The sequence below is a fragment of the Nuphar pumila genome, chromosome 13, assembly GCF_984573655.1.
Source record: "Nuphar pumila chromosome 13, dmNupPumi1.hap1.1, whole genome shotgun sequence".
NCBI lineage: Eukaryota > Viridiplantae > Streptophyta > Magnoliopsida > Nymphaeales > Nymphaeaceae > Nuphar > Nuphar pumila.
The window spans coordinates 46,047,000-46,073,379 of record NC_143261.1 but is presented as its reverse complement, the minus strand read 5'-3'; the positions used below and the strand labels follow the sequence as shown (position 1 = coordinate 46,073,379).

Here is a 26,380-nt window from a genome sequence, read left to right as displayed (position 1 = left end):
TCTATGTTTGCTATGGCATTGTGTTTCCGTTTTGTGCTTCCAGTGTCTCATTGAAACATAAGTCCACTTTGTTGGCTTATTATTTCCCTCGTGATTGTCTGACAAAATGGTGTTTTATGGGCCAGAACCTCTGTTATGTTGCTGTTGATTATGAATCAGATCTGTGTAAAGATACTTCCGCTTCATGGGAAGTTACAGGTGAAGGCATGTTTTCTCTATCAAAAGAGCGCTTTCAAACAGGGGAGCTTCTTTTCCAGCCACGTATTGGAGGGATGTAAGGATTCCTTTTCGGTTTGTTTATTTGGCACATTTATATGCACCATTTATTTTCAAGTTCACACTACTTTTGATCCAAAGTGATACCCTGAAGATATATGGCTCTGAGTTACTAACACAAAAAGTGAATTTGTTTCTGTGTTTACTTCAGTAGTTATTTCAGTTTGGTTTGATATTTGCTGATGTCATGCTTCTTTCTAGTTATGGAATTTTTATATGACGCTATCTATCAAATCTCTTTCAATTATGAATACTGAAATGTTTCTGCAATACTTTACTTTCTTGAAGAAGCCTATCCACAAAAGTTTCCTATTTGTTAAAACTGATTTTTGCACCAACTGTTGAGTTTTTCTCAAGTTGGATCTTTGTAAATTTATTTTGGCTACATATGTATTTGTTAAAATGTATTGATTCATATGAGCGTAACGACCCCAATTCATACCCATGAAAAAGTGGCAATTTTTTTTTTTAAAACAAGTGCAGAAACAATCCCAGAGACTCGGGGCCTTTACAGTTAAACACCACCACCACCATAAGGGATCTTATACTCATCTTTCATATCAAACCAATCCAAACTTTATTTATTCAAATGCATATAGTTTGAGACATAAGCTATGTCACATGGGTGCGGGTGCGACACGGGTGCGGCGCGATTTTAAAATTTTTGGACACGAGGACTCGGCTATATATATATATATTTAAAAAAAAAGTGTAAAGACACAACACAGTCACAGTCTGTGACTGTGCACAACACAGTCCACTGTGCATAGCACAGTCATTGTGACACGACTTTTTTTTAAATAAAAAATAAAAAAATTCATTTTTTTTAGTTTTTTCATCCTACAAATGGACATTTTTGGACTCGGTCAACGTTGATTGAATCCAAAACAAGGACAGACTCTGCCTCGACTTGTTGACAGAGTCCGACTCGGCGTTGACCGAGTCCGGGCCGTGTCCGAAGTCGCACCCGTGTCGGGGCATGTCGACTCGAGTGTGGCGCTTTCCTAGCCGAGTCCGTGTGACATAGGACATAAGTAAATAAAAGTAAAGAAAACAAAAAGAAAGAGTCACGTTATCCCAAGAATCTGCCATGCAGTCGTGTAGTACCCTTGTGACTCTTCTCAAAAGCAAGTCCTCCCCACTAGGCACTTGAAGCTGTGAAAAACACAAAAAATAGGGTGTCAGAATCCAAAAAATTCTACGTACGAATCTCTCTAGTGAAACAAACAAGTAAAAAGAACATAAAGATTCATACAATATTTTAGAGGGATGCAATTATGACAAATTCATATCTCAATTAACTATTCATGCGATAGAGAACAATTATTAAGCATGAGAGAACAATTTAATAATCAACAAGGGTCACAATTTAAGCATTAAAGACATTCAACATGCATTAAAGAATATCATTATCATTCACTAATATATCATCATTCAGAGAACAAGTAAATATGCATGATCTAATGCATAACAAGAATATGCATGATTTCAGTGAAATGCATGAATAAATTATTATTATCTTTTATCAGAGTTTTCTTTTCATATGCATGTCCCTATTAAATACACACAATTTAAGTTCCTCTTTTTAATTATCGTTGCCCCCGGATACTCGAAACGGGTAAAAGTTCCTGAGGCCAAGTAGGGTTTCTAAGGTAACTTAGCACACAAGTTGTATTTTATTATTGGGTTCCAAACTTAACCCTCGACCGATATCAGGAATCAACACCATCCATCAGAACATTGAAAATCAACAACCAATGTCGGGATACTATGGAAATCAACAACCATAATGTCACTTTTCTTGGTATACCAAAACAATAGCTGTGTCTACACACCACCCTTAGACAAAATGGCAGACTCTCCCTAAAACCGTGACCAGGAGAAGAACCTCAATATCGGGTTCAGGGGCAACAACAACACACAGAGTTTTAGTATCCTCACGGTTTCCTCAAAACCCCAATATCTAAGATTCTCACACTAAAGAAGGGACATCAAAGAAGTGTAGATTACACTATTCTTAAATTTCTTTTATCTTGTTATTAATTCATTTCTTTTAATTTGCAATTCAACATGCAAAATTAATAGTATAAGCTCGCAAATCAATATGCAAAGCTCTTCACAAGACCACAGCCTGTGGCAACATGAAACAGTGCAATAAGACAATAATATCACATTTGATTTTTGCGATGCATTTAACAACTAAAACAAAGAGCAACACATGCTCAAGGCTCACATAGGCCAGGATGATCCATTTGATCATCAATGCATTCATATGCACAAATCATGAATAACCTGTCAATATGCATTCCTTCCACATGCTTTCTAGTGCACTCATACAAGCAATTTTTTTGAGATGTACATGAAACAATAAATTTCATAAGCATATGCATGAGTGCACACGTATCCGAGTTAAATACATTGTTTCCAAATCAGTATACATATTCATGTCCAAAACATGATTTCATTTACTGCATGTATTCATGTCACATGCATGCTTTCACTCATGAATCTATTCACTTAAAACGTGTGAATGCTTATGCGGATATGCATATGCAACCAAATCAAAAGTTTAGGAATTGCACATGCCCACCATATGCGCATGTATGCATATGCAACAAAATCAAAAGTTTAGGAATTACACATTCCCACCATATGCGCATGTAACTAGCATTGCATTTGCGCATTAATCATGCGTAGTAAGTCAATCGTTAGCATGTGAAATCAACTTCTAGCATGCACATAGCTGAAGCATTCATACGGGCGAAAACTGGAAATTTTAACATCCTCAACACAATTAAAATTTCTTTTCTTTTTTTTTTGAACACGTGACCAGCCGACTAGGTCTGGCACGCAGCCAAACCCACCTAGCCGACCCAGTCGGCTGGGGGTTGATTGCCCACGGCTCAGCCGACTGCGGGTCGGTTGGGCCCAACTGTTTTAAAACATTTTTTTTTCTTTTTGAGCAAAATGCAACCCAGCACCCACCCAACTGACAGCCAGCTGGGGCTCGGCTCCAGCCCAACCGCCTGCCCCGCTGTGTCAAAATAAATAAGTTCTCTTTTTTTTTCGGATATGCCTGCATATGCACAGTCCTATTGAAGCAGCCTGTGTATGTGAAATTTCCTATTTCACGTATACATTAATATGCATCATTATAAACAGTTATGCTTGGGCTGATTCACTCTTCACGCATGTATATATACTCTTATGCTCAAATCAAGAACACATACATAATCAAAATTTATCAATATGACATGGGTGCACGAACAAAACAACAACATCCGATGGTCCTTCAATAGGATATTCATGAAAAACCAAATCTATCATGAACAAACACATAATAAATTGTATTTACCATAAAATAAAATTCTGTTTTGGTATAAATATGTCATGCACAGAAATTTCTTTGTTGCTAGGTGTATAAAATAAAAAATACATCCATGAAAGATGATTTACAAAACCTCATCCATGTATTTTAGAGTAAATAACTAGGTTTACTCTTTTCCCATGGATTTTTCTCAAAAACATCACATGAAAATCCAATCCATGTTCTTTTTCTCATCCGAAACAAGAGAGAAACCCATACCATGTGAAGAAAAACGATGATAGATATTGAAAAACATGGATGGATGACTGGAGAAGATTGAATCTCCTTCTCTTCTTCTTCTTCCTCTCTTTTCCTCTCCTTTTCCCTCTTTCTCTCTCTTTTCTTTCTTCCATTTCTTTTTCTCTTTTTTTTTTTTGACTATTTATAAGCTAATAGTCGGGACGCCCCCCCTTCTCCAGCCCATTCTAGATGGGTTGGAGAAGAGAGAGTTCTCTCTTCTAAGAACTCATTCTTCTATGGTTTTTCAGAAAATTTCGGAACTCCTAAGTTGACTTTTTAAAATTTTATTTAAAAAGGACTCTGAGTCTCTCAAATCTTCTTAGATGTTTCTAGTTAAGTCTAAGGACTCTACTAAGAGTCCTATACAAACATCAAAATAAAATTTTGGAATTAAATTAATTAATTAATTAATATTAAATATTAAATAAATTTTCAGAAGCTTTCAAAATTTACCAAATCAACTTAGGAGGCTTTTTAAAATTAATAAACCCCAATTTAAAGGTCTTTGACGAATTTAAAGTTGTAAAAATCGTTGGGCATGGGTTTGAATATGGATCCAGATCCAAGATCCAAATCCATCTAAAAAATCCAAATGGGTCTTGGGATGGATCAAATCCAGATTAATATGGTTCTTGGATGGAGTCAAAATCCATATTAATTTGGATCAAATCCATCAGATCTGGTCCGATCCAAGTCCGGAACAGAACTGACAAACTGCTCAAATTTTTAAAAAATGTGATTTTCGGGCCAACCGTAGCCCGAATCGAGGAAAATAAAATATTGTTATGCTCAGAATTTTGAGACGCATCTAACGATATATAACTCGAATTTCACTTCTAAAATTTGCCCGAAAATAACCCGAATTTCGCTCGAATTTAAAGGTAAAAAATAAAGCTTTTACTCACGTTTCGATTGGCTCATTTTGACCTAGTTGATGAGACATGGGCCAAGCCCAGACTCAAAAGCATCGGTCTAATATCGAGGTTCAAATGATTTTCTCCCAGACTTAGCCAAATTTTTGACAAAATCATAAAATGACTAATCATGAAAAATATGCGACATTACAATGAGTGTATATGTATATATTATATAAACTTAAATTGTTTTTCTTCCCTTTGTAATAGGTAATGCCCTTTAGGGATATTGTGGTAATTTTGTACATGTAATAGGCTCTGTCCATTAGGGGCAGAATGGTAATTCTATACATGTAATAGGCTCTGTCCATTAGGGGTAGAATGATAATTCTGTACATGTAATAGGCTCTGCCCTTTAGGGGCAGACCTGACCTCTTTTTTTTATTTTGTCCTTTACACTTTTGTAAAGGCCAATTTTGACTTTTAGTCAATATAGCTGTTGGGAATCTCCAACAGCTATATTCAGTTTTGTCTTTTAGTTAATATAGCTGGTGAAAATCTCTAACGACTATATTTCTAGTTGTTGGAGTCTTTCCCAACATTTATATGAGTCCTCTTGTCCCTCTTGTTTGTATATAAATAGGGACCTCTTGTCCCATTAGATATTATGTTTTCCTAAACATTCTATATCAATAAAGATTATTATTTTTTAATGTTTTTTGTGTGTGCTCTTTGGTGCCTCTTATGATCTCATGTATTGCCATTGATTGGCTTGTATATTGTCCCTTTGTGGACTTGTGCTTGTGCACATTTAAGTTCTTTGTAGCCATTGTATGCACTTAAGTGCTTTTGTATTGTCACTTGTAGGACTTGTTCTTATGCTTATGCACATTATGGTTTGCCTTTTGCTTGATTTCATTACATGGTATTAGAGCCAATTTTTTTTTTTGGTATTTTTCCTCTTTGGGTTTTGGGACTCTTTGGTTTGTTGTGAAGGAATCATGATCAATGTATGGCTAGAGAGATCTTGACCCGATATTATCTTAAATCTTTATATATATGATTATTTTTTGAGTTGTCTATCTCATGTATTACACATGAGAAAACACTCATTTTTCTTATCTTTGAAAAATTATTTGTTATTTTTTAAAGCTAAACCTTTAAGTGCTTTTCAAAATTATTGTTGGATTTATTTTTAAAAAAATATCAAAAATATTTATGTTATTGTGTGCTCTCTTGTTGTGCCCATTTATGGCCTGTGTTCTTGCCTCTTGGGAGGTGTTTATTGTGAGTGCACTCATTGCACTTGAATGATTTGTACCTTACATGCTTTGTGCATCATAATCATTAATAAATGTATTTATTATAAAGGTGTTGTGAGGGTTCTCTTTGGAGACCTTAGTGACATTTGTTCCTTGTTATTATGTTATTTTTTGGTTTTATGACTCTTTAGTAAAAAAACTCCGCCTGTGTAGTTATACACTGCCGGTCCCAAGCCCGGATAAAGGAGGAGGGTTGCGGTAGGCCTGTGACAGCCAGCATAAAAACTTTGTCATATCCTATGAAAATGAACCAATATGAGAATTTCGTTGGGGCGTTCCCTACTGAGCGACGCGCTGTACTCTCTAGGCCCGGAGGCAGTGATAAATGTGCAAGGGTTGCTAGGTCGTCGCCCAGAAGCGACGCGTCACACCGGCGCCCGGGTGTGGTGTCAAATAGGCAAGGGTTCCCTCACTTTGTTGGACGGGTGGGGGTAAAGAAGTTAGTCCAAGACCATAAAATTAGGTTAGCCACTTGGAACATAGGGTCTTTAACTGGTAAGTTGGTAGAGTTAGTAGATGTTATGTGTAGGAGAAAGATTGATATTTTATGTCTTCAAGAGACCAAATGGGTAGGTGAGAAAGCTAAAGTGATAGAACCTTGGGGATATAAGATTTGGTATACAGGAATAAATAGGAATAGGAATGGAGTAGGGATTGTTATGAGTCGTCAGTTTATAGATAATGTAGTTGAAGTCCGTAGGAAGGGTGATAGAATTTTACTTATTAAATTAGTATTAGGTACGGATATTATTAATATTATTAGTGTTTATGCACCTCAAGTAGGTTTAGATGATTCCATTAAGCATCAATTTTGGGAAGATTTAGATGGAGTAGTACAAGAGACATCTTATGGAGAAAAGCTTTTCATCGGCGGTGACCTTAATGGACATGTAGGCATTAGTAGGGATGGATTTGAGAATATCCATGGAGGCTATGGTATAGGAGAAAGAAATGAAAGTGGAGAAAGGATTTTAGATTTTTGTTTGTCCTATGATATGATCTTAGCAAACACTTGGTTTAGGAAGAGGGAGTCTCACCTAGTAACATTTAAAAGTGGGGTTAATACGAGTCAGATAGATTTTTTCCTACTTAGAAAGAGAGATAGGGGTTGTTGCATCGATTGTAAGGTTATACCAGGAGAAAGTGTAGCTACACAACATAGAGTCTTAATTTTAGATCTTAGAATTAGACAATGTCGCAAAAGGGATAGACATAGGATAGATCCTAGAATTAAGTGGTGGGCACTGAAAGGAGCTAAACAAGGAATGTTTGTAGAGCAGGTAGTTAAGGAAGTTGATTGGTGTCTCGAGGAGGATTCAGAATCAATGTGGAATAAGATAGCGGGTGGTATGAGAAAAGTAGCTAAGGAGGTATTGGGTGAGTCTAAAGGCGGTGCACCACTAGGTAAGGATACATCATGGTGGAACGAGGATGTCAAATTAGCTATTAAGGTTAAAAGAGAGTGTTATAGAAATCTAAGTAAGAGTCGTGATAATGAGAATTTGGAGAAGTATATGATAGCAAAGAAGGAAGCTAAAAAAGTTGTTCGAAACGCGAGGGCTAAGGTATATAAGGAGGCTTATGACAAGTTGGATACCAAAGAAGGCGAGAAGGATATTTATAGGCTTGCAAAGATGAGAGATAGGAAATCGAAGGATTTGGGTATGGTTAGATGTATCAAAGATGAAACGCAAAGGGTTTTAGTCAAATATGAGGAGATTAAGGAGAGATGGAAAGATTATTTTGATAAGCTATTTAATGATAGTCATGCTCAAGATCTTGGAGACTTCTCCATTCCTTTTCATGAGATAAATCGTGACTTCATGCGCAAGATTCAAAAGAAAGAAATTGCAGAGGCTTTGAAGAAAATGAAATCAAGAAGGGCAGTTGGCCCAGATGGTATACCTATCGAGGCTTGGAAATGCTTGGGAGAGAAAGGTTTAGAATGGTTGACAAATCTTTTTAACTTGATTTGGCGAACAAATAAGATGCCTAATGAGTGGAGGAAGAGTACTTTGGTGCCTTTATATAAGAATAAGGGTGATATACAAGATTGCACAAACTATCGTGGTATAAAACTCATGAGTCATACTATGAAACTTTGGGAGAGGGTGATTGAGTCTAGGTTGAGGAAGGTTGTCATGATATCGGAGAATCAATTTGGTTTTATGCCTGGAAGATCAACTATGGAAGCTATACATCTTCTTAGACAACTTATTGAAAGATATAGAGAGAGGAACAAAGATTTGCATATGGTTTTTATTGATTTAGAGAAGGCATACGATAGAGTACCTAGGGACGTTCTCTGGTGGACAATGATGAAGAAAGGTGTTTCTCTCAAGTACATTAGTATAATTAAAGATATGTATGAAGGAGTAGTAACCAATGTCCGCACTTGTGGAGGGGTGACAACCAATTTCCCGATAACGGTTGGGTTACATCAAGGATCTGCTTTAAGCCCTTTCCTATTTGCGATAGTGATGGATGAGCTTACGAGATCAATTCAAGAAAATGTACCGTGGTGTATGTTGTTTGCTGATGATATTGTTTTGATTGATGAGTCTAGAGCTGGGGTTAATGCTAAGTTAGAATTATGGAGACAGACATTGGAAGCTAGAGGTTTTAAGTTGAGTAAGAGTAAGACTGAATATATGGAATGTCGGTTTAGTAAGCAACGAAGTAGTGATGGGAGTGTAGTGAAGCTTGGTGAGCAAGATATACCGGTGAATGATTATTTCAAATATTTGGGATCCATCATTCAAAAGTATGGAGAAATTGATGGAGATGTAAATCATAGGATAAAGGTTGGGTGGATGAAATGGAAAAGTGCTACTGGAGTGTTGTGCGATCGTAGAATGCCATTGCGGTTGAAGGGAAAGTTTTATAGGACGACTATTAGACCCGCTTTACTATATGGTACGGAATGTTGGGCTGCCAAGAGACATCATATTCAAAAAATGAGTGTAGCTGAGATGCGGATGCTTAGATGGATGTGTGGAAATACAATAAAAGATAAGATTCGGAACGAAGAGATACGTAAGAAGGTAGGTGTTGCACCCATTGAAAATAAGATGCGAGAGAATCGTTTACGGTGGTTTGGACATATTCGGCGAAGGCCTAATGATGCTCCAGTTAGAAGGTTGGAGAAATGGGAAAATATATTAGTTAAAAGAGGTCGGGGTAGGCCTAGGAAGACTTGGATGGAGATGATAGGAAAGGATATGAATGCTTTGAACCTCACCGAGGACATGGCGTTGGATAGAAATGATTGGAGGAAAAGGATTCATGTGGAAGACCCAAAATGAATTTCTTTTTTGGTTCATATCGCTGACCCCAATTGTTTTGGGATGAAGGCGTAGTTGTTGTTGTTGTTGTATGACTCTTTAGTAAACATTATCTTACGTGTTTTTATATCACATGGGAATTTATGCATAATGCTTCTTGCATGATTTGAATGATCAATAAAACATTATTTTATTTGAGCCTTCTTTGTATGTATTCCTTTTGTGGGACTTGTAATAACCGTAAAATTTGAGTGATTTTTTCATATTGGGTCCGGGATCCGTTACCCGGATCCAAAAGGAAATATATATATATATATATATATATATATATATATATATATATATATATATGGGTATTAAGGGTATATACGTAATAATAATGTTAATAAAAGAATAATTTAAAGTGTTATAATTAAAAAGATTTGGGTAATTGGGGTTTGGACCCACGTTGGACCCAAATAGATCCAACTTGTAGATCCACCATCCACTTCAACCCGGATCCACGTTCGTTGTGGATCCAGCATCCGAGAATCAACCCGAATCCACATTAGAGTGGATCTGTAACTTAATATTGACCTGGATCCACGTTAGAGTGGATCTGGTACAGCGGCACCGCGGGTCGCGGGACCTGGACCCGGACCCGACCCCATCTTAAAAGATTTAAAGATGCAGAATCGTGCTGGGGGCACGATTCTTGCCCCATACAGGAAGAATGGGGGAGGGATTACAGAGAGGTTGCAACCCATTTTTCTGCCATTTTCGGAAAGGGAGGGGACTTTCACTCGATAGAAGGGGAGAAGAAGACCTCGCCCTTCGGCAGATCCCCTATCACCTCTCGGCTCCTCCCTCCCACCTCACTGGAGCCCCTCTCCTCGTCGACGACGAGCTTGCGCTTGCTTGCAGAAACACCGACAAACCTCCCTGCTCCCGATCTTGGGCGTCAAGGCAGCACCCACGGAGTTCGGCCGAGCATTTCTCGCACAGCCAACGTCAGCCATCTCCTTCTTCAATCGCTGAAAAACAGGTAGGATTCCTGTATCTCTTCTTGCTGGGTATTGAATTAGTCTGGGTGTGATTGGGTTGGTCAAGGAGAAACCCTGTTGTTGGCATGCACTGAGTGTCAGACGAGATTCTTGGCTGCCGGAAAAGCCTAAGTCTCGAATTTGGGTGGGTTCTTGCCAAACCCTAACTCGGCAATATCTGATCCCATCGATTTGTGGGTTCTTGCATAACCCTAACCGGGAAAATCCCAAATCAAGTCGATCTGGGGTTTTCGGCTGATGTATGGGATAGCCTCAGCCATCGGGTTTTTGATTTCTTGAAATGGATAACCCCAGGTTCAGGGGTTTTCCATTTTGGGGACTCGATAAACCAGATAAGGAAGGGTGGGTGGTTCGATTTTCAATAAAATGATGTTTCCGATTAAATGAGTTTCGGCATTCTTGACTATAAATACTGTATTTCTTGACATTCGTGTTCTAAGAAGTGGATCTGGTTATAACCATGGTCGTTATTCGTTTTCTAAGTCTTTTGTCATTGATATCCATAATACTGCATATTTTCCAAACTGCACCGAGTATGGAATATGGTTTAGAGTTTGCACTGGGTGTTTTGTTGCCTCTGTTGCACATAGCTCTGTGGATGTGAACATTATTAGTTTTTAAGAAAATAGATTAGAATCTCTGTTTTCTGTAAAGTGTATTTTCATACTGGCATTTTTGTTTCTCTTATTATATGGAAGATATTTATGTTGTTCAGTTCAAGGAAATGTTGAATTAAACCTGGGTTGTTGTTATTTTTCATCTTTCCTTATTAGTATGTTTCTTGAGCTGGAGACTTTGCACTTGTGTTGAAAAAAAAAATAGAGATGATGCAGCACATAAGAATTATGTTTCTTTTTGCTACAACACCGGATAGCTCATTCTTGTTTCTTTTGACCCAATAAACATACAACATGCAATTCTGTTGCGAGTATGAAGATATGCATGGTATGATGGAAGGTTACCAAACAAAGCAAAAAACATTGCGTATATAAAGCCAGAATTCTTGTGAGATAAATGGTTTGCCAGAAATATTCAGCAGATTAGAGGAAGTCTACATGGGGGATCTTAGGGCTGTATTTATTTTCATCAATCGGTTATTATATGTGTAGAATATGTCCTGCTTAGTATAAGAATGCACCTGATTGGGTATTTTTAAATAATTGAAGTTGTATGAGTGTAAAACACACAGCTCCTGATAGTTTACTTGTTACAAACTCTTGACGTAGGGGTGTTGTGATTCTCCTTGCTAGGTCATGGATTTAGTCCAGGTGTGGTTGGGTTAGTCACGCAAGGGAAAAAGGAAAAGATATCCTACTTATATGCTGCACTCTAGATTATGCAAATTGTTTATGTTTAGATTTTATTTAACTTGATGTATACGGTTTTTTTATTGTGCTTGCTTCCCTTAAATGTATTGCTCTATATTCTCTAGCCAATTCATTTTTATTCATATAAACAACATGTGCGGTTCAATGTGTTATACCCTGTTATGGGTTCGACTTTATAGAGTTCCTTAAGTTGCACTTTTCTCTAATACTGTGACTGATTTGCATGAAATACCACGTGCTTAAACTGCACTGCTTCTTGTCAGAAAATGTGTGAGGTGAATTGCTTGTATTCAGCACATTATCGGTGTTTGAGGAATGAGAATGTTATGTTAGTGTCAAATATACGAAGATGCACTTAGTGACATATAGAAATGTGCTTTGTCTAAAGGGGCAATATGAAGGGATTACCCGATGCGGTTACTTAGACTATTAGTTTGTGCTATGGCAATCAAATGATGAAAACTTAAGTGTAAATATTGGGTGCTTGACTGATTTAAAGGCATTAAAACATTTTAAGTGGTTTATGAAATCAATACTATAAATGATTGAGACTGTTTTATAAACATTGGTAAAATTACTAAGGTTGTGATCAACTGCTAATGTTGTAAGAGAAAGTGGGGAAATGCCCTGAACTTCGGAACAATAACTAAACAATGAAACAAGTTTCTGAGGCTTACCTTAGAGAGGGTAGGTGGTACAAAACTTCGAGGACTTGTGTTATGTTTCGAGAGTGAAGCGGCTCGTTAGTCCCCGTCCTCGGAGTTAGGGACCAAGACTACCTATGTGTCCTAGGTGGTAGTTCCTGTAATGAAAAGAGGCGGAAGCACCAATAGAGCAAAAGGGTCACTCCTTAAGAGTGACTACTAGAGTCAAGAACACAAACACCGAATGTGCACACACAAAACTCTCAAATATAGAAAATGACTAAAAGTCATAAGTTGGATTTATTGAAGAAAAGAAGAGAAGGGTGTAAAAACCCATACATTTAAGAGGGGAAGACCTCCTCTATTTATAGAGGAGGGAAGCACTAAAAGGAACCACAAGGGGGGCTCCCTCGTAGTCGTTGGGAGCCCCAACGGTCAGAAATCTGACCGTTGGAGCCCCAACGACTACAAGTGTGGGGCCCCCTTGTGGTCATTACAAAAAGGAAAAATAAAGAAAAAAGAAAAAGGAAAAAGGGAAAAAGAGAAAAAAGAAAAAAGAAAAAAGAAAAAAGAAAAAGATACATATGTGGTTTTACAAGAATACCCCTATCGGGTATTTATCTAAATGAGAAATAGTATATATATACATATATGTATATATATATACTTATATATATACGGATGTATATATATAAGTATATATATATATATATATATTTTTTTTAACACGCCCCCTCAAACTTTACGGGGAGAAGACCGAAAGTTTGCTAAGGAGGAACATAAATCGTGGAGTTGGAAGCGCTTTGGTGAAGAAGTCAGTGTTAAAATGTACCTATTATATATATATATACATATATATATATATACATATATATATATATATATATATATATATATAAATTCTGTTTATTACATCAATACCCGATAGGGGTATTTTTGTAATTTCACAGTTGTTTTAGAAAACAACTATTTTTTCTTTTTTGAACAAATATATTTTTTACTTTTTATTTTTTTTATTTCTTTTTATTATTTTTGAGGACCTAAAGGGGCTCCAACATAGAAGTCGTTGGAGCCCCCAACGGTCACAAATGTGACCGTTGGGGGCTCCCAACGACTCTATGGGAGCCCCCTTTTGGCTCTCCTTTTGAGGCCCTTTGGCCCTCCTTTTTCCTCCTCCTTCTCTTGTATAAATAGGGGTGATCCCCTTGTGTATTCTCATCTTGGAGAGCTCCTCTCTCTTTTCAATAAGAGGCTTTGTATATTGTTGCCTTCTTAAAGGCTTGTGCTTGTATTGTCCCTTCGTGGACTTGTGATATTTTCTCTTTTATTCATTGTTGTATGTGCTTGTATGCACCCTTTATATTTCCGCAATATCTCATTACATGGTATCAAAGCCACTCGATTCTTGAAGGAAAGGTGTGGTTCGTGTATCTCTTATTTTGGTGGACATCTTCTCACTTCTTGGCAACATCATGGAGACAAAGATTGATCTTTCTTTCAAACTCAATGGAAAGAACTATATGATGTGGGCATCGGCAATGGAGAATAATCTCAAAGGGAAGAAGCTTTGGGGTTATGTCATGGGGACCGTTCCGGAACCTAAGCTCATGCTCACAAAAATGGAAGAAGATCAAGAAAAAGCTCTTGAGGGAGATGCTCGTCTCAAGGCCATTAAAAATCATCAAAAGGAAGTAGAAGATTGGGAAAGCAATCACGCAAAAATCCTTGTGTGGTTTATGAACAATGTGGAGCTTAAGGTATATGCTAATATAGCTAAATTTCGTAGAGCCAATAAGGCTTGGTCCTTTATGAGGGGTATGTATACCCAAAAGGATCTTGCAAGAGCATACTTCTTGCAAGAAAAAGTTAGAACCACCAATCAAGGTGATTCTAGCATTCAAGACTACTATAGTGCCCTTAACCCACTATGGGATGAATTGGCTCTTTTAGAGCCAAAGTGGGTTTCTATGGAAGATGTTGATTTAAGACAAAAACAAATGGAACAAGAGCGATTGTTTCGATTTCTTTTTGGGCTACGCCCCAAATTTGAGCAAGTGAGATCCTCACTTCTCCCTAGATCTATTTTTCCTCCTATTGAGGATGCTATTGCCGAAATCACTCAAGAGGAGACAAGGCTTGGCATGAGTAAGCATGTTGATGAAGTCCTTGCCGTATCCAAACCGGGTAACAATGTTAGAACCTATAAGCCTCCTCATTTTGGGAAACAAGGGAACTACAATGGAGGAAGAAAAATGATTGTTTGTCATTATTGCAATGAGCCGGGTCACATTAGACCCGTTTTTCCAAAGCTTATGGGAGCCTTCAAGCCTAAAGTAGCCTCTCTTGAAGAAACCACCTCCAAAGAAGATGAAGGCAAAAACAATGACATTAAAGAAACTCTTGGACAAATATCTATGGCTCTCCAACAAATGCTTAAAGTTTCTTCCTCCACATCGGGTGCGGCCATTGCTTCAACATCATCACCCGGTACGTATTCTTGGATCCTTGATTCCGGAGCTTCTTTTCATATGACCCCTCATGAGAATGCACTTAGTGATGTTTGCATCAATTCAAAGGACTCTTGTGTCTCAACGGCCGATGGAACCTTTTTGAAAATTTCAAGTATTGGCTCTTTTAAAGATTCTCAAAATTTTTGTGTTCCAAAAGTAAGAGTTGTTCCCAAATTAAATTTAAACCTTTTTTCGGTTTCTCAAATTGCCGACCATGGATGTGAAATATCTTTCTCATCTAATGGTTGCTTTGTGCAGGATCTCCGGTCTGGGAAGCGGATTGGGCAAGGCCATAGAAAGGGAGACCTCTATTATATGGACCATCTTGATCTCCCTACAAACTTTTTTTGTTCTTATGTCCAAGAAAAAAATATGGAAACTTGGCATAAAAGACTTGGTCATCCAAGTTATTCCAAAATGTATCTCTTTCCTTTTGGAAACAAATTTTGTAAGGAAAAAGAAATTAATTGCAAAGATTGCATTTTTGGAAAAATGAAGTCTATTCCTTTTCCAACTAGATCTTTTTTCTCATCAAGGCCTTTTGAATTGGTGCATTCGGATGTTTGGGGTCCTTCTCCGGTTATGTCTAAAGGGGGTTATTCATATTATGTTACGTTTATTGATGACTTTACTCGGTATGTTTGAATTTATTTCCTTAGTCATAAGTCGGAAGTATTTACTTTCTTTAAAGATTTTCATAAAAAGGTTCAAAATCAATTTCAAAGTAACATATCTATTTTAAGATCCGATTCCGGTGGTGAATACTTATCTCACGAATTCTAAAACTATTTAAACCAAAATGGCATTTGTCATCAAAAGTCATGTCCTAGGACTCCTCAACAAAATGGCCTAGCGGAAAGGAAACATAGGCACATTATAGAAACCGCTAGAACATTGCTTGTGTCTAGAAATATTCCAAATTTTTTTTGGGCGGAAGCCGTTCTTACCTCAACCTATCTAATCAATAGAATGCCCTCTTCTAAGTTAAAAAATGCTTCTCCCTATGAGAAACTCTTTAAGTTTTCACCCGATTTTAATCGACTTCGTATTTTTGGTTGCAAATGTTTTGTCCTACTACATAAAAGGGATAAGTTATCTCCCAAAGCAATTGAATGTGTATTTTTTGGATATGGTGAAAATAAAAAAGGGTATAGATGTTATGATTTTAAGAATGATAAACTATATGTTTCAAAAGATGTAACATTTCTCGAAGAAGAAAACGGTTTTGATAAAATAGAAGAAACAAATGAAATCGATTATGTATTCTTATATGATCTTATTGATGACATACAAGAAGATTCTCTTGAAAACATAGATGACACTCACGAGGTATCCCCTCTTGACATAACACTCTCAAATGATAGTAATTCAAATACAAATGTTCATGATAGCAATGCCAATATCAATGTTTACTCAAGAAGAAATCAAGAGAAACCTATTAGTGCCCTCGAAAAATACTCTCAAATTTCCGAATCAATTAAGGAACCACAAGTTAGGCATTCTTCTAGAATATCAATACCCCCAAATAGGTTTGTCTCCTATGACTCTTTAACTCCCAACTATCGGGCATGTTTGATAACTCTACACTCTTATTTTGAACCAACTCACTATAATCAAGCTAAATCTATACCTCATTGGGTGGAAGCAATGCAAGTTGAACTAAATGCTTTAAAAAAGGCCAATACTTGGGAAGTAGTTGATCTACCCTCACACAAAAAACCTATTGGTTGTCGTTGGGTCTTCAAAGTTAAAACTAAAAGCGATGGCTCTTTGGAACGATATAAAGCAAGATTGGTTGCTAAGGGATACTCCCAAGAATATGGTATTGATTACGAAGAAACATTCGCCCCCGTAGCTCGTATGACAAGTGTCAGAACCTTAATAGCTGTCGCATCAACCAAAAAATGGCCTATTTATCAACTTGACGTAAAAAATGCTTTTTTAAATGGAAGTTTATATGGATCCACCACCCGGAATAAATATTAAGCAAGGTCAAACACTTCGGCTTTTAAAGGCATTATATGGTCTTAAACAAGCTCCTAAGGCTTGGTATGATCGTTTTAGTGATATCATGATAAAATTAGGATTTCATTCTTGTTATACTGACACTGCTCTTTTTGTTAAAAATGCAGGTTCTAGTATCGTAATTTTGTTACTTTATGTTGATGATATGATTATCACTGGAAATGATCAAAGTAGTATTATTAATGTTAAAAATATGTTAAAAGATAATTTTGATATGTCTGATTTAGGTTTTCTCAGATATTTTCTTGGAATTGAGGTTGCATATTCTCCTAGATGATATATTTTGTCACAGATGAAGCTTGCTGCAGATATATGTTCTAAGTCTGGGATTTCTGATGATAAGAAGGTAGAGACTCCCGAGGTTATTAATGCCAAGTTGCGGTTAGAGGATGGGGTTCTTCTGGAAGATCCTACACTGTACAGACAACTCATTGGGTCTCTTACATATTTAACCATCACCAGACCAGATATCACTCATGCGGTTCACTCAGTCAGTCAATTTCAGCATGCTCCTACAACCGTGCATATGAGTGCGGTTCTCCGAATCATCCGCTACATTCGGAATACCATCAATAAAGGGCTATTTCTATCCTCCTCTTTCCCTTTGAATCTTCTTGCTTATACTGATGCAGATTGGGGAGGTAATCCCAATGATCGAGTCTCAACTACTGGTTTTTGTGTCTTTTTAGGGGACTCATTGATTGCCTGGCGATGCAAGAAGCAGCAGAAAGTTTCACTATCATCCACTGAAGCTGAGTACCGGGCAATGGCAACCACAACAATGGAACTTGTATGGCTTCGCAGTTTGCTTAAAGATATGGGAGTTGATATTACTGAAGCCTCAAAGCTGTGTTGCGACAATAAGAGTGCCATCTATATTGCAAGCAATCATACTTTTCATGAACGTACGAAACATATCGAAATGGATTGCCACTATGTTCGTGACGAATTTTTACGAGGAACTATTGCTCTGCCATATGTCACTTCAGAATATCAATTGGCAGACTTCTTCACTAAAGCTCTTCCGGCTCCTCGGTTCATGTTTCTTCTCGGCAAACTTTCCGTCCTTCCCCCGTAAAGTTTGAGGGGGGGTGTTAAAATGTACCTATTATATATATATATATATATATATATATATATATATACATATATATATATATATAAATTCTGTTTATTACATCAATACCCGATAGGGGTATTTTTGTAATTTCACAGTTGTTTTAGAAAACAACTATTTTTTCTTTTTTGAACAAATGTATTTTTTACTTTTTATTTTTTTTATTTCTTTTTATTATTTTTGAGGACCTAAAGGGGCTCCAACATAGAAGTCGTTGGAGCCCCCAACGGTCACAAATGTGACCGTTGGGGGCTCCCAACGATTCTATGGGAGCCCCCTTTTGGCTCTCCTTTTGAGGCCCTTTGGCCCTCCTTTTTCCTCCTCCTTCTCTTGTATAAATAGGGGTGATCCCCTTGTGTATTCTCATCTTGGAGAGCTCCTCTCTCTTTTCAATAAGAGGCTTTGTATATTGTTGCCTTCTTAAAGGCTTGTGCTTGTATTGTCCCTTCGTGGACTTGTGATATTTTCTCTTTTATTCATTGTTGTATGTGCTTGTATGCACCCTTTATATTTCCGCAATATCTCATTACAGTCAGCTAGCTGATATTCTGAAGTAACATATGGTAATGAGATAGTCCCTCTGAGATATTCGTCTCGAACATAATGACAATCCATCTCGATATGCTTTGTCCGTTCATGAAAGGTGTGATTGCTGGCAATGTATATCGCACTTTTGTTATCACAGCAGAGCTTGGTAGGAGTGGAAATGAGGACGCCCATGTCAGCAAGGAGACTTCTGAGCCATACGATTTTCATAGTTGTCATCGCCATAGCCCGATACTCAGCTTCAGTAGATGATAAGGAGACTTTCTGCTGCTTCTTGCATCTCCACGAGATGAGAGATTCACCTAAAAAGATACAAAGACCCGTAATTGAGATACGATCATTGGGATTGCCTCCCCAGTCAGCATCAGTAAAAGCAGCCAATTCAAGAGATGAGGAAGAGGATAAGAAGAGTCCCTTTGAGATGGTATTTTTGATATATCGCACAATTCTCATTACGGCCGCCATATGAACCGTGGTAGGTGCGTGCTGGAACTGGCTTGCTGCATGAACCGCATGAGCTATGTCAGGACGGGTGATGGATAGATAAGTGAGGGATCCAATTAATTGACGGTAGGGAGTTGGATCTTCAAGAAGAACACCATCTTCAAGTCTAAGTTTTGCATTGATAACTTCGGGAGTCTCAACTTTCTTTTCATCAGATATTCCTGATTTGGTACAAATTTCAGCAGCTAACTTCATCTGAGATAAGATGTATCCACGTTCGGAATAAGCCACTTCAATACCTAAAAAATATTGCAAATAACCAAGGTCAGACATATCAAAGGTATCTTTTAGCATAGACTTAACATCATTTACTCCCTTTTTGTCATTCCCAGTGATGATCATATCATCAACATACAGCAGAAGCATAATAATGGAGTCACCTGTTCTTTTCACAAAAAGAGCAGTGTCAGTATAACAAGAAGAAAATCCTAAATTTATTAATACGTTACTAAACCTATCATACCAAGCTTTAGGTGCTTGCTTAAGACCATATAAAGCCTTTTTTAATTTCAAAATTTTTCCATTTAAATCCATACCTGGAGGTGGTTCCATATACACTTCTTCATTTAAATTACCATTCAAAAAGGCATTTTTGACATCAAGTTGAAAAATTGGCCATTTTTTAACTGCGGCTATAGCAATAAGAGCTCGAACACTAGTCATTCGAGCAACGGGGGCAAAGGTTTCATCATAATCTACCCCATACTCTTGGGCATATCCTTTGGCTACCAACCTAGCCTTATACCTTTCCAATGAACCATCACTCTTAGTTTTTACTTTAAAAACCCATCTACATCCGATGGGTTTCTTGCCATTGGGAGGATCAATGATTTCCCAAGTTTGTGCCTTTTTAAGAGCATTAAGTTCAAGTTGCATAGCTTCATTCCAATGAGCATATTGCTTAGCATCATTGTAATGAGATGGTTCATGAAAAGAGTGAAAAGCAAGAAGGCATGCTCGAAAGTTAGGCGAAAAGGAATCATAAGAAACAAATCTATTTGGTATTTTGGAAATCCGATTTGATCTTCTTTGAGAAGTCTCTTCGGTGAACTCATTTTGGGAAAAATTTTCAAGGGCACAAGGAGGATTCCTTTCATTCCTTCTAGAGTAGACTTGAATTTGTCTTGAAACATTTTCTTCAAAGTTTTGATCATCGTTTGGATGTTCAACAAGATCACTAAGAGATTCATTAGAATCAATATGATCATCTATGATGTTTTCTTTAGGCAATAAGTCAAATAAGAATGAATAATCAATATTTTCATTCGGTTGGTGCGAAAAACCACTTTCCTCTTCATGGAATGTGACATCTTTAGAGATATAAAGCTTATTTTTAAGTATGTCAAAACATCTATACCCTTTTTGTTTTTCGCCATATCTCAAAAAAATACATTCAATAGCCCTAGGGGAAAGTTTATCATTCTTGTGAGTTAAAACAAAACATTTACATCAAAAAATTCTTAGTCTTTTGTAATCGGGAGACATATTGTAAAGTTTTTCAAATGGAGAAAGATTTTTTAAAGAGGACGAAGGGGTTCTATTGATAAGATATGTAGAGGTTAGAACCGCTTCGGCCCAAAAGGATTTTGGAATGTTTCTTGAGATTAATAACGTTCTTGTAGTCTCTATTATGTGCCTATGCTTTCTTTCCGCAAGTCCATTTTGTTGTGGAGTGTTGGGACAAGAACGTTGGTGAAAAATTTCATTTTCTTTTAAATAGTTTTGAAAATCATTGGACATATATTCGCCTCCCGAATCGGATCTAAGAATAGATAAATTTCCCAAAAATTGGTTTTTGACCATTGCATGAAATTCTTTAAAGAAGGAGAAAACTTCGGATTTGCGACTTAGGAAGTAAATCCACGTGAATCGAGTAAAATCATCAATAAATACCACATAATACGAAAAACCTCCTTTAGATAAAATAGGGGAAGGTCCCCACACATCGGAATGAATAAGTTCAAATGGCCGAGTGGTAAAGTAACTTCTTTGTGGAAATGGAATAGCTTTAGATTTCCCAAAAATGCAATCTTTACAAGTCATGTGATTGTCTTTACAAGTATTGTTCAAAAACGGAAAAAGAGACATTTTTACAAAATTTGGATGGCCAAGTCTCTCATGCCATATTCCAATACTTTTGTCTTTTACAAGATTGCATGATGCCTTAGATGGGAGAGTCAAAAAATCTATAAAGTAGAGGTCACCCCTTCTATGGCCTTGCCCAATCAGCTTCCCTGACTGGAGATCCTGTACGGTGCAATCCTTAGGTGAGAAAGAGACTTGACATCCATGATCGGTGATTTGAGATACGGAAAAAAGATTTAAATTTATTTTAGGAACGATTCTTACTTTAGGAACAAAGAAGTTTTTGAAATCAAGAGATCCAATACTTTCAATTTTTAGTGATGTACCATCGGCCGTTGAAACACAATAAGATATAGGTTCGGAAAAAATATTTGAAAGAGAATTTTTATGAGATGTCATATGAAAAGAAGCACCGGAGTTTAGTATCCACATACCTGGAGGAGATGAAGAGTAGGCAATGGCGGCCCCAGATGTTGAAGGAGAAGTCTTGAGAAGATGTTGGAGAACTTCGGAGATGTGATTTAGAGTTTCTTTGATATCTCCTTCTTTGGTACTTTCTTCCTTCTTTGGAGAAGTTTCCCCAACCACGACAACTTTTCCTTTGAGTTTTGGACAAGCCGGTCTAATATGACCCGGTTCATTACAATAATGGCATATTATTCCCCTTCTAGGTCCATTGATATTTTTGTTAAAGTGGGGAGGTCTATATGCTTTAACATTTGATCCGGGCCTATTAACGGCCAAAACCTCATCATTCCTAATGCTCAAGCCAAGTCGAGTTTCTTCTTGACATACTTCGGCAAGAGCATCTTCAATAGGTAGGGCTTTGCTTCTATAGAGAAGAGATGCCCTAACTTGTTCAAATTCCGGGCGAAGTCCATGAAGGAATTGAAAAAAGTGCTCATTTTCAATTTGTTCCCTTCTTAGTTCAATATCTTGTGGAGCAACCCATTTGGGCTCAAGAAGGGCAAGCTCATCCCAAAGAGGGGTTAGAGAGCTAAAATAGTCTCGGACACTCATATCCATTTGTTTAGTAGAGCGAATTTTTTCTTGACAAAAGAATTGCCGAGCAAGATCCTTTTGGGTATACATACCCTTAAGAAAAAACCAAGCCTCATTGGCCCTTCTAAACTTGGCAATATTAGCACAATTTTTGAGATCTACATTGTTCATAAACCATGCCAAAATTTTGGCATGGTTACTTTCCCAATCCTCGATTTTGGATTGATGTTCATTAATGGCTTTGATGCGCTCATCGCCATCTAAAGCCTTTTCAACTTCATTTTCAATTTTGGTAAGAACAAGAGAGGGTTCGGGAGTAGTTCCCATAACAAAGCCCCAAAGTTTCTTACCTCTTAGATGATTTTCCATAGCGGAGGCCCACATGAGATAATTGGACCCATTTAGCTTGAAAGAAAGCTCCACTTTAGAGTCACGTTCCATTGGTACCAAATTTTCTTCCTTTCTTCAAAACTTTGAGAGGCACGCTTTCCAAGATGACAAAAGAATACCCCAATCACCAACCGAGCTCTGATACCATGTAATGAAAAGAGGTGGAAGCACCAATAGAGCAAAAGGGTCACTCCTTAAGAGTGACTACTAGAGTCAAGAACACAAACACCGAATGTGCACACACAAAACTCTCAAATATAGAAAATGACTAAAAGTCATAAGTTGGATTTATTGAAGAAAAGAAGAGAAGGGTGTAAAAACCCATACATTTAAGAGGGGAAGACCTCCTCTATTTATAGAGGAGGGAAGCACTAAAAGGAACCACAAGGGGGGCTCCCTTGTAGTCGTTGGGAGCCCCAACGGTCAGAAATCTGACCGTTGGAGCCTCAACGACTACAAGTGTGGGGCCCCCTTGTGGTCATTACAAAAAGGAAAAATAAAGAAAAAAGAAAAAGGAAAAAGGGAAAAAGAGAAAAAAGAAAAAGATACATATGTGGTTTTACAAGAATACCCCTATCGGGTATTTATCTAAATGAGAAATAGTATATATATACATATATGTATATATATATATACTTATATATATACGGATGTATATATATATAAGTATATATATATATAAGTATATATATATATATTAACAGTTCCATGTCTTCTGCAGAAGTTAGGGATGCATCCTGTCTTGAGTGGAGCCCTTGGGAGATTCTCTCGGCTATTAGTCGCTCCCTTGGGGATTCAGTCTCAATTAGAATGTTCGGGTTAATAAAATACTCTTGAATAATGTACCCCCGAACGTTCTCTTCTAAGATGGTCACCTGTGCCCGTGTGTACTCGCGGGGTAAGATAATTTAAACACAATTTAGTACAGTTAGGTATCACAGTGAGTGAAAATACTGGAGATATGCTTATGTTCTTTAACATGTTTTATATTTTGAGCTTGTGACGATATAAAATTGTGAAATGTGTAGATAAGAGGTAGTTGAACAAGTATATGGGAGTTGCACATGTTAATGCTATTATTGTTGCAATACACATCTCACTTACTGATTAATGTTACACTCTGTTATTATTATGATTGTTGCATACCATACCTCTTTTGCTTATTAATGTTGCACACTGTACTTACTTGCTCAGTTATGGTTGTTGTATAACTGTTTACATACCCATGTATATGAATGTTGGCTTCATTTGCATAAACTGCTTACTTATTTAGACATATGTTGAAATTCACCTTTGACACCCACATCACATGCTAGATTCATGATATACCTGCTTTAAAAGTTACGGTTGTCCTACTTAGACGTGGTAGTCTAATTCTTATAATTTTTACCATTTTCAGGTAAACAAGTAGATTTATGAGCGGTTGTGGGATGAGGCATTGGATCACGATTGTTGATTTACTGTTCCAGTGATTCCTTGGGTCTCTGGTAATTTAAATGTTCATGTCATAATGAAATGAAATACCTGTGTTGAGTTTTCTCTCAAATGTAATGTTCTGAAATGCTTAACCCTATATTGGTTATCCTTTCCGCTGTTATTAAAAAAAAATCACATAAATTTGGGTTAAAAATTTCGGGGAGTTACAGGACTTGTGGGTGTGTCCATAGTGACTACTTTTGTGCTTGTCCATTTTTGGTTTTAGGTGGACTTTTGCTTATGATCGAAGGCTCCTTGATTCTTCACATGCATTAGATCTATAGAATCATATTGTTCTTTGAATATTATAATGTCTTTCTTTATGCATTATTGTGAGTTTAATGAAATAATATTTTTTTAAAAGTATGCTTTCTCACCCTTAGTGGATTATGTTTTCTTGCCTTATAGGCATGTGTTTGTGCCATTAGTGGCCTTGAATGTGGATTTGTGAGAATTAATAAAATTAATATTTTAAGTATTGTATATTCTTGCCTTAGTGGCATTGTGATTATTTCACTATTGACTATTTCCCTCTTGAATTACCATCTGAGTGCATTCCTTATAAAGCTTTATGTTTTTTGAATTTTTGATGCGTATTATTATGTGTCTTACATGTGGCCTCATGAGTTTTTTAGTGACTTGTTTGCATGTTTATAACCTCTTTTTAAAAGTATTTTTCAAGGTTTTTCTTTTGCCTTTTTTTATAATAGTTTAGTCCATCACTTTTCTATTCGATACATTCATTATTATTATTTAGCCTTTTCGATGTGAGTTTTGTGCACCTCGGTGTTGTGGAGCCAAAGTTAGTTGTTGGGGTGAGTTATATGTTCACCTCTATCTTCTTGTCAGTATATATTGCCAAGTTTATGAGTCTTATTGGCACTTTTTTTTACTCTAATTGACAGTTGATTGATCTCTGGTTCTATGAGTGGGTTGTATCACTCAATTGTTTTTTATGCATCTCGGTGTTGTGAAGCCAGAGCTAGTTGTTGGGATGAGTTATGTGTGCACCTCTATCTTCTTGTCAGTATAGATTGCCAAGTTTATGAGTGTTTTATTGACACTTGTTTTGGCTTTGGCTGACTGTTGATTGACCTTTGGTTCTATGAGTGAGTCGTATCACTCAATTGGTTTTTTATGCACTTCTGTATTGTGGAGCCAAAGTTAGTTATTAGGGCGAGTTGTGTGTGCATCTCTATCTTCTTGTCAGTATAGATTGTCAAGTTTATGAGTGTCGTATTAACACTTGTTTTAGCTCTGACTGACAGTTGATTGACTTCTGGTTCTATGAGTAAGTTGTATCACTCAATTGTTTTTTGATCTTTGTTGTTTATTGGATGTTTGTATCGATCTTTGTTAGTGATGGCACAATTGTTATTTGCTTGTGATCATATTGATCTTTATGGATTAAATCTTAAAATATTGCAAAATTTATTGCTTTTACCTTGATTTGAATATTGTTTTCTTATTGAGACAATATTTTTGCCTATCTTGTTTCTCCACTCTTCCTTATTTGAGTGACGTTTTTTGTTTATTAAGATATATTGTTTTATTAGTTTTTACAACCATGGTTCACAAAACGTTCCAAAGCCACAAGGGATCTTACACCACCATTAACCCAACCAAATATCTTTATTCATTAATAATTAAAGTCTGAGAACAATAAGCAAATAAATATCAAATAAAGCAAAATAGAGCCACTCTGTCCTAAAGAAAAATATCAAAGCAGTCATGCAGTCATCGTAACTCCCTATAGTAGCTGGTCTCACCATTGGGTTTCAGAGGCTATGAAAAAACATAAAGTATACGGTGTCAGAATCATAGATCTTGCGTACGAATTCCTCTAATGAATCAAATAAGCAAGAACATAAATCAAATTCATACATTTTGAGAGAAATACAACCACAACAAATTACAATATTTAAATAATCATTCATGCATTAGTGAACAATTATCATGCATCAACAAAATATATCACAATTAAAAGAACAAGTACAGATGCATGATCTAATGTAGAACAAGAATATGCATGATGTCAATGCACATGCATGAGTAACTTATTATCTTTTATCAGAGTTTTCTTTTGTATGCATGTCTCTATTAAATGTACACAATTTTAGTTTCACTTTCCATTAAGACCCGCAAATACTAAAAAACAGGTACACAATTCCCGAAGTTCAAGTTAGGTTCTCAGTTGTAGCTTATTACGCACTTGTATTTTATTACTGGGTTTCACACCGATATCAGGAATTTACACCATCCATTAGAACATTAAAATTCGACATCTAATGTCGAGACACTAGAGAAATTAGCATCCACTAATGCCACTTTCTTGGTATACCAATAACAACAACTGTATCTACAGAC

The 26,380-nt window shown here is 36.8% G+C and overlaps 1 protein-coding gene across 1 annotated transcript in view; it reads left to right on the top strand.

Moving 5' to 3' along the window:
* ARP8 (actin-related protein 8) overlaps window positions 1–26,380 on the top strand; it is a 133,843-nt gene that overhangs the window by 86,478 nt on the left and 20,985 nt on the right. Inside the window, exon 9 of the mRNA XM_089985238.1 lies at window positions 126–274. Coding sequence (XP_089841364.1) covers window positions 126–274 — 149 coding nt within the window. The remainder of the gene's footprint in view (window positions 1–125; window positions 275–26,380) is intronic.